Source organism: Sparus aurata, chromosome 5, assembly GCF_900880675.1.
Source record: "Sparus aurata chromosome 5, fSpaAur1.1, whole genome shotgun sequence".
NCBI classification, from domain to species: domain Eukaryota; kingdom Metazoa; phylum Chordata; class Actinopteri; order Spariformes; family Sparidae; genus Sparus; species Sparus aurata.
The window spans coordinates 24,631,747-24,641,543 of NC_044191.1; the positions used below are offsets into that span (position 1 = coordinate 24,631,747).

The 9,797-nt window shown below is 41.2% G+C and overlaps 1 protein-coding gene across 3 annotated transcripts; it reads right to left on the reverse strand.

Annotated features, from left to right (window-relative positions):
* Positions 1 to 521: 521 nt before the first annotated feature.
* Positions 522 to 6,890, reverse strand: fsta (follistatin a). Of its 3 annotated transcripts, none has more exons than XM_030416715.1 (6): positions 6,674 to 6,890; positions 5,224 to 5,421; positions 4,795 to 5,013; positions 4,410 to 4,634; positions 3,606 to 3,836; positions 522 to 1,687 (listed from the first exon to the last, which is right to left on the reverse strand). In XM_030416715.1, exons 1-6 carry the CDS (start codon positions 6,762 to 6,764, stop codon positions 1,599 to 1,601), a joined length of 1,053 nt encoding a protein of 350 aa, XP_030272575.1. In that variant the 5' UTR covers positions 6,765 to 6,890; the 3' UTR covers positions 522 to 1,598. The 3 variants fall into 3 exon arrangements, with proteins under 3 accessions (XP_030272575.1, XP_030272576.1, XP_030272577.1); XM_030416716.1 differs by having other exon boundaries at positions 5,230 to 5,421; positions 6,674 to 6,889; XM_030416717.1 differs by lacking the exon at positions 522 to 1,687 and having other exon boundaries at positions 3,598 to 3,836.
* Positions 6,891 to 9,797: the final 2,907 nt, after the last annotated feature.

Here is a 9,797-nt window from a genome sequence, read left to right on the forward strand (position 1 = left end):
AAATACCTTTTTTTTTTAATTTAGTTTATAGAGTGACTGTCTTGCTGGAGAATATTATTAACACGTAACAGTACATGCGAGTTTGTTTCTGTATTGAATCAGTTTTTTTTTAAAAGAACACTGTATCAGAGTTGTCTTTTTGTCAGTGCATATCTAATTCTGTATCATCATAGTAAAGTTTCTGGCAAATCAGTTCATAAACTGTTTATGGATATAATCACCAAACCATACAAATGGTGCAATGCAATCACCAATTTAGCGAAATCCCCCCTATGGTATAAAAGGATTGATTCCACAGTTAAAATAGATTTGTAAAATGTCTGACGGTAGATAAATGTATCTCATCTCACAGTGGACGACCTATCATCACATTGCCCAACCCTTAACTGTATGTAGGTCTAAAAATAAGATTAAGGTCTGACTTCTCCTTTGAATTAAACACATGCATTGACACTGAATATGTCTGGCTACGTTTTAATTACAAATCAATAAAACAGCAGAGTCAGAAGAAGTATAAGGAAAAAAACTTTTATTGTTTCACTCTTCATATCTGTACAAATACCATCAAACTTTGTATGTACATATGACATTTACATAAAAAATACAAAACTATATATTCATAACAGAATTTTGTATTTCTCTTGTGACGCTTTAAAATAAAAATGTATTCTGAAAAAAAAGAAAAAAAAAGAAACGAAGTGATGAAGTCTGATATAGTGTAGAGTACTGCTATACGTTAGTCCTATTTTAGCTCTGCGAGAGCAATATGGAGCACATTGGCAAGAAGACAGCACACAAATGTTAATAAATGGCACATTGTTTCCAAGAAAATAATCAAGTATCGTCCAAAACTTACCTCTGCTCTAAAGTGGTGAGAAATATCATAAAATAAATGCTATCGAATGATGTCTAGAGTTGTGGTCTCCATGTGGAATCAAATCTAAAGGGCTAGTGACCAAAAAAATAAAAAAGAAGAAAAGAAAAAACAAATGGCTCTTTTTTTTTCTCTTCCATTTCATCACTGCTGTGTTGCCACCTTTACAATGCTCTTTTGCAAATACCATTGAGAGAATCCCTTTGGTCAGTTATTATGAGTTGTAAACAAACCAGAAACACTTCTGTACATAAAATGATTGATATATTCCCAATAAATAAACACACAGCCTAAACATGCATTTACGTATGTGTGACATAAACATCTGTGATAGAGATTTGACAGAAACAAGCAGATTTTTACAGCTCAGGGAATGCAATTTACAGCTTGTAGAGGACTTATACTTACACGGTAACATGACAAATAAATAACACTGCTTCTCTTTGGACAAATATATTTCTTCATGATAAAAAAAAGAAAGTAAAAGGGACAACAACAACAAAAAGGGGAGAAATGAGTGGTAACACAATATATATCATGGTAGATAGTAAGCCTGACATTGTAAATGTATAAATTATAAAACACAAAAAAAGTATAAATAAACATCTAGCAGACTGAACTATATGTATACTTCCTTTTTCTTTAAAAAATAAATAAGCATACACATAATGTACAGTATGGACATGATTCCTTGCCCTAGAACTGTTCCCCTAGTGACGGGGACCTATCCATCCAGTATAGAAGATATATGGACATAGGGCATGTAGTCTGTGTCCTCATCTTCCTCATCCTCCTCCTGGTCTTCTGTAATGGCTATGTGGGAGAATATACGGTAGCTGTTGTATGAATGTGGACCACAACAGCGCAGAATATCACTGAATGTTCTCAGAAAAAAAAGCCACTGGCACACAGCCTCCCTTTTGTTTCTTTTTTTTTCGTGTGTGTACATGTTAATGTTTGTGTGTGTGTGTGTGTGTGTGTGTGTGTGTGTGTGTGTGTGTGTGTGTGTGTGTGTGAGGAAGGGTCTGTGTGTAACAATTACTGTGGCATCCTCAATTATGCAACTTACATAATCTAGCAAGTCAAGGCTGCAACAAGAGAAAAAAGTGGGATGATGGAAAAAAGGGAAGGTTGGGAGGTTGAAAGGGGGTCACAGGGTGGATTCGGGTGGGTGGAGGGTCTCTTTTTTTCCTGAAAGCAGACGCACATAACACAGAAAAGTGTTTCTGTGCTCTTGGATTTTTTTCCTTGCTCCAGTTACTATTGTTTTAGTTTCTGGCTCAAACGTACAGGGAGGGAGGGAGGACCCTGTGTCACAGCTCGGCCTCAGCAAGCAGGTCAGAGATCATCAACACAGTTTTGAGGTATTTTTTCTTTTCTTTTTACAGGTGAGATTTACATCGGACAAAAAAAAAAAAAAAGAGGAAGAAAAAAAGAGCACAGAAGCAAGAGCAGGAGTGACAATACACAAAAAAAAAAAAAAAAAAAAAAAAAAAACAGGCAGTCCCTCATCAATCCAAATGGATTTGTAATTACTGATACATATTCTGGTAGACAACACATTCACTGGAAACAGCACGGACAGTAAAGGTAAGCTGATGAACTTTTTTTTTTTTTCCCTAGTGAAGAGATGAGACAGCGCGGTTTCTACAAGCTCCTGTGTGAAGTGGTACCTTTCTATTCAGCTCATGAGGTGATCATAAAGTTGGTCCCTTGGATTCCGTCGCATACCTTAGGCACATCACATTAAGGTACTCGGTCAGGAGGGAGAAACTAACAAGGAGACACTCTTTCTTGGAATGTTAATACGAGACTTCCTTGAGGCTATTTTTCGGATTTGACAGATTGGATGGTGCACGAATGGCTCTACGGATAAACTGGTCGACGTGAACATCGACGTCAACACCCGTCGTCGTTATCGCTAACATGGCACCAATGTTACAATCACCTTATGCACATCATATGAGTGTTCTGTTCTTATTGACATGTTGGCAGTGTGGTATATGTCACAAGAGGCAGTGCATTTTTTTTTTCTCGAATTGATTGATTACAGCCAAAAGCAACGAAAAGAAAAAAAATAATACAAAAACACAAATATACCATTAACTTGAAAATTAGCAATGTGACCATGGAATTTACAAGCTGTAAAGATATGACCACTGTCATTAAAAGATAAAACAAAACAAAAAAGTTCATGAGATTTAAGGCAACCTGCCCCCCGTAGGTCACGAGCATGATGACCATGAGCGTAACTGGACTTTTTAAATATCAGGATTGTTCCACTGCAAACAAAATGACTCTTTTTTTGTTATTAGTTTAATGGAGTTAGCTTCTCACAGACTCTTAGACTGAGTCTGTTGAGATAGATCTGTAGCTTTTGTCCACCTCTTTCTGTTATTTTGTTTTTGCAGAAGAATAGGAAAAAAGAAAAAAAAACAAAACAAAACAAAACAAAAACACAAGAACAAAAGCCAGCGACAAAGACAACGTCATGCAAGTTCTTCTATTCCAAAGTCCTTTTTCTGCTTGCTTAAGCTGTGCTTGGTGGTGTGGCTGGGGTAGGAGTTTGGGGAAAGTTAGGATGTGGGATGGGTTGGGGGGGCACTTTCAGGGGAAGCAACATGGAATATTGTCTTTTGCTTGGAGAGGGAGGAGGGTGTTTCATTTTCCCATTTTGTTTGTTTTTTTTGTTGTTTTTTTTTTTTTTTTTTTGGTTTTGTTGTTTACTTACAGTTGCAAGATCCCGAGTGCTTGACCTCCAGCAGCACCCCCATTGAACAAGCAGCTTGCTTCATGGCACATTCGCTGGGATATGTGGTGTTGTCGCTGGCGCACACCGCCTCGTCCGTCCTGCTCTCTGGACAGGTCTCATCGCACAGCGAGCAGCGACCCCGGCTCATCCGAGCATCCCACAGACACTTTTTCCCCGCGCTGCACTGGATGTCCTCACACGACTTGGCCTCTAGAAGCAGAGGGGAAGGAGTGAGCACAGGGGAAATCTTTGATTAGATGGATTATCATGAATCCTTTTCAAGCAGGATCAGATGGCTGCTGAGTTTTTGGGAGAACTAAGCTCAGAATAAAAAACTAAATCCTGTTTTATGGTGTTGGGCCTTGTGGCAGGGGAACAAAAAGTCATGTTTTAATTAGCATTTTTAAGGCTACATGACTTAGATGGACTGCTTTCTGGATAAGAATCCATCTGACTCAAATATTAACTTGAAGCATGTCTTCATGGCCCCCAGCACTCCCCTGTTTCCCTCCCCCTCCCCTTCCCCTTTTCCCATATGGGATAGTGCTGCCAACATCAGGAAATAATAAGATGTCTATCATTTCTTGAGCAAACACAAGCAACTACCAAACACTCCCTCTCGCTAAGACCCCTTCCTCAGTGGAATGTTGGCAAAAATGAAGAGTGAATAGCTGCAGAGCTGGCCAGGAAGAAACTGCACTCAAACAATATTCAGAGCGAGTAGCTGGAGGCGCTCTCGCAGAGTCGAGCCTCACACTCTCACGTCTCTCGTTGCAGACTTACTGATGCATTTTCCCTCGTATGCCACTCCAATGGATCTGCCGAGGAGACAGGTAGCTCTTCTCAGGTGACACGCGCTGGCATAGATGATCCCGTCGTTTCCACACAGGTACTGCTCAGGCGACGTCACCTCGGGGCAAATCCGATTACACGTCACACAATATGCGTTGTTTGTCTGGTCCACGACGCATGTGGAGCTGCCGGGGCACAAGACGTCACGGCACGTTTCTGTCGAGACAAAGACAGTGGAAGATTTGGTGAAAAACGACACGAAATGTGAGAAGAGGAAGAAGCAGAAAAACAGGAGCGCTGGATTCTTGGCACATGCAGCTTTGAGAAATGTGGAATCTCACTGGCAGGGGGCAGATTTGAAATAATATGTACTTACTCTTGCACTTCCCCTGGTACTGCACGTCCAGGTCGGGGTGGCCTTTGCATTTTGCTTTCAGCAGGGCGCATTCGTCTTTGTACGTCTTTCCGTCCGAGCCGCACACCGGTCCCTTCCAGGTGATGTTGGAGCAGTCTGGTGCGCACACGCAGCGCGGCTTACTTCTTCTGTTCATCTTGCACCTCTTCCCAGGCCCACAGTCAACATTGTCGCAGGTTTCTACGATTAAAAAACAAAGGAGTTAGTGTTATGTGATGCTGGCCTTGTGCGTAGAATTACTTATAAAAATGCAAATTGCGCATAAAGCACACATTACAGCGGTCGCTTACGCACGTTGTTGTGCGTAAATCAGGTCATCAGTCGGATTTATTAAACGAAATGACTGCGGTGTATGTGTATTGTGAGAAAAACGAAGGGAAATGAGTGCACCTCCACCTTTGCAAGGTATGCAATTGGGGGCTCCGCCATTGAAGATCATCCACCTAAAGAGCGTGCTGTTGGGGACGTCCTCCTCGGTCCAGGACGTCCCCAGCCTTCCACTCCGACAGCACTCCTCCCTGCTCATCCCGGGCATGTAGAGCACCTGGCACCTCCCGTTCTTCCCCTGCTGCAACCAGCAGTTCCCAGCTGTAAACAGACAAACACAAAAAGCTCGAGTGTCGCAAGCTGAACGTCTGAATCCGCTGACCCAGACTCACTACACACACACGCAGCCTGTATTATCCGAGACTCTCCCTCCCTCCCTTTCGCCCTCCCGGCTGTATTTTGTCTTTTTTTTCTTTCTTTTTCTTTTTTTTTTTTTTTTGCGAGACTGTTACCACTTGCCTATCCCCATCTGTGACTGACAGCCCTTACAATGCGGCCACAAACTCAAAAAGTAAGAAGAATCTTTGAAGGGAGGGGGGGTGTTCTTTATTCCTAGAGCCTCCTTGTTATCACTGGACAGAAAGTGGAGCGTCTAGACAGCGTTAAATAGCAGCCAATCTCCTTCAGAAGAAACCACGGTCGTTAGCTGAGCACACCGCCGTCTCCAACGCCACAGAACAATATCCCAGACATGTACCCAGCAGACAATGTCCTGCTTATTAACAACCCGGAGTAAAGTTTATTTCAAACGCAGAAGAGTAATCCACAGAAACAGCTTTTGATCCAGACAGCAGAAGGATGTCTGCACCGACTCAGACACACATGACATGAAGTGTTCATGGACTGCTGTGTTTTTCTTCAATTGAAGACAGGTTTATATTTTGCACTGTAAGCTCCCAAACAAAACAAAAAAAATGCTAGGTGCACAAAGTCACCTTTTTTTTTCTTTTTTTTTCTGACATAACTAAAAAAAAAAAAAAAAAAAAAAAAAAAAAAAAAGAAGAAGAAGAAGCATTTTTGCGCACAAAGCTGATGGCTCCGCTCGGGAAATATATAAATAACACGCCCATAAACTCAAAGAGGACATTCTGAAGTTTTGAAAACGCGCGACGCACGCACACACACGCTCATACAAAAGTCTTAGAATATGCTCAGGTATTATGGAGAGCTCAGGCTGCCACCAACAAACACAGCGTGGCGGCTTAAGTGTGTGCGCCTGGCGAGGGCTGCAAAACTTAACCGTATAGTCTCACTTTGAAGTGTCCCATATGGCACCTGTTTTATGGACGCTTTACGCACCGTCTGATGCGGAGACACTTTTTTTCTTCCTTTTTTTATCAGCGGGAGGAAAAAACAAGACAGGAAACTTGAGTTTGAAAAAGTTTCTCGGTTGCAAAGCAAGTGTTCGGCACCGCGGGCGCGTTTCTGAAGGCTGACAGCAAGTCGAAGTTTTTCTTTTCTTTTCTTCCAGAAACGGAGAGAATTACAGGAGAACTGATGAAGAGAAGCTTACCTTGAACTTTTTGATGTTCCATGAGGTGACAAAGCCATATGAAGAAGAGAAAAATGCCCGGGTGGAGGTGGTGTTTCAGCATCCTAAACATGATGGAGAGGCAAAGTGAACTACGTATTTGACACAGGCAGCGCAAAAGTAATCTGCTTACGGTGGCAGTGTTGAATAAGTGTCAGTCTGAGAATGCAGCCTCTCTTTTTAAATCTATAAGGGGTCTGGGGTTGACTGTCTCTGGTGGGCGGTCTCCTTTTCTGTGGGGGTGGAGAGATTTTTTTTTTTTCTTCTTACCAAAGTTCTTTCAATCCCAATCAGGTGACATCGTTACAAACAACTCTCTCTCGCCACAATAATCAAAGAACGTGGAAATATGTGTGAATTTGCGACAGAACGCCAGACTTTCAGAATAAAGCGGCTTTGCGGCGACACAGAAGCGGACAAAAGCAGATCAGATAGAAATGTGTCAGTTGATATGAATTTGTTTTTTGATGGAGAATATTAATATTTATGTGTCTTTTTTTTCATTTTTTTGATTTCTGATCATGTGATATTTTAAAGTGGGCAGCATGGGTTTTACGCATGGCTTTTGATTAATATTGATAAGAATGATAATAATATCAATAATAATAATAATAATAACAATAATAATAACAATATTGATAATAATAATATTGATTATAATAATGAAGGTCACTCATGTATCAAAGTCTTTTATTACTGTATAATCAAACAGGCCCACGACTAGGATACCTATCCGGACATACCACCGCTCCTTCAAATTAAGGGCACTACTTGTCTGGTAACTGATATTTTTTCCACCAACTGCAGACAAAAGTGTAAATCTTTTGATGAGAGTTGCCTTTTGTAACGTATCCGAGCCCAGACAATAATAGAATTCATAGTAGTCCGCAGCCGCACTGCTAATATTAGAACAGACAGTTGTTTGGGTTTCTCTCCCGGGTCAAGCTTTTAAATATAATCAACCTGTTTGAGAGGCTTCAGACAGACAGAGAGAGAGAGAGAGAGAGAGAGAGAGAGGAGCAGGGTGTTGCGTTTCATTGAATGAAACACAGACACGCACACACAGACACGCACACGCACGCACGCACGCACGCACACTGACGCACAGGCTGGACTCCCTCTGAAGTCCTTGCGCGACCTCTTGAGCGGAACTCTGGTTACAGCTCTCCGGAGCAGCAGAGTCTGCTGCGTGAATCAGACACCAGGGAGTTAATTATCCCTCGGACAGGAAGAAGACACTGTAATCTCTGCTTTAATTCCACCGAAGTACCAATTAGGTACCGTTTATGTAACTAAACGTGACAACACATGAACATCATAACCGCAAGTATCCAGAGGTGGATGAGAGTGGCGGGAACGTCACTTTACGTTCCCACCAAAACCCAATATGATCACAGATTTAGATTTATTTTCATTTTTCATTACAAACAGCCCCAGGCATTGACTTCTGTTGGATGTGCTGTTGATTTGGTTACACACTGATCACTGACACAAACATCTGAGGAGCAGAAGGAGACACACAGGAAACAAACTGGTTTACATTTCTGCAATAAAGAATACTGTCAATTATACACATTATCTATCAAGACTATCCTCATCTTCTAATCTGACACCAAGGCAAAGAGGATTTTAGCCAGATGCATTTTATGCTTCTTACATGGAAGAAGTTGTTGGAGTATTATTTAAGACGTGTACCTTTTATTGTTCATGATACATACTGAAGGTCCAACAGGAATCTGATTACCTCAGAATTACCAAGTAAGGTACATGATTAAATTTAGGTTGTACAGCAAAAAAAACCCATAATAACTGTAAAAATATTAGACTATCTTACTTGGACACCGATGAGATAATCGGTTTACTTGTGTTTTTTTTAAAAGTAGTAAGTCATTTTGTCAGATTTCATAGTTCACCTGCTTAAATCGGCAGTCACTTAAAAGACTCAGAGATCGAGGATGCATAACATCTTTTAAAATTACTCCTAAATACTCAGAATATCCAACTATTAACACATATTCTGTCCTTGTCACAGTTATCTCCAGATGTTTTTGATTCTCTTGATGGCCCTATTTTGCAATTTTTCCCTCCTTGCAAGCCAGTTCTCAGTGACTGTATCTGCAGAGTGCACTGCTCTGCTGCACTGCAGAAAAAAGGCTAGTCACAATCATTTCTAACCTGTGATGATTATAATATGGGTCAATTAGACGATGTCACATCATGAATTTCACTGTTTTTAGTATTTCACACAGTTTTCATGTGTTGAAAGCGAAGTTACTGAGTTGTACTTTAGCATTAGACCCATTAATGCCTACACTGAAGTTGTATTTAATTCCATAAAGCAGAAATAAACATGAAGGAAGGAAAACTGACATGTTTTGAGTTAGTAGTGAATCAAAAGTCTGACCAATTTGTCACTGTGACTGCCATCAATCTCTATTCTGACACACAGACCTTTAAGATTTATGTCTTGTTGTTTTGGGAATCTACTGAGTATTAAACCTGTTGCAAAAGCAGCGAGGCACCAGTCGCGACCATTACCTCACGTGATGTTGAGTTATGTTTGGCCGATCACTGAGTGCCTCCTGTGTGTCTTTGAAGAGTCAAAAGCGTCCAAAACATTTCCCGACATGCGAGCACCTCTCTGCCCCACTGTATCAACTTTAAAGTGCTGGCTGTTGTCCTGAAGCCGTTAATGGCATTAGCAGAGGGTCCCACCAGTGATCTCTGTCCTGGGGTCTGAGCTGCATGAGGCTCACACGGACCCACGCAGCGAATGACTGGCACTGATGGGAACTTTTTGAGATGAACTTAAAATTGCTGTCATAGTTCCGATTGGGACTGCTTGTACATGTTCCTGATGGCAGAGTTGACGCTGATGTTCTTTTCATTTGATTCGGAATTTTTCCCATTAAAGAAAGCCCAAAGTTGAAGCTGTGAAACTGTGAACCATCTACTCTAAACGTGTGACAAAATGTTCAGGGCCTCCTGCGTGCCAGCTCATCAGCTGTTTTTCAAGTTAGAGAGAATCCTCTTTAGAAAAGTCTTTAAGCAGCTACAGTGAAACCAGAGAGGATCACAGCCAAGATTTATGTAACGCCAAAGGTCT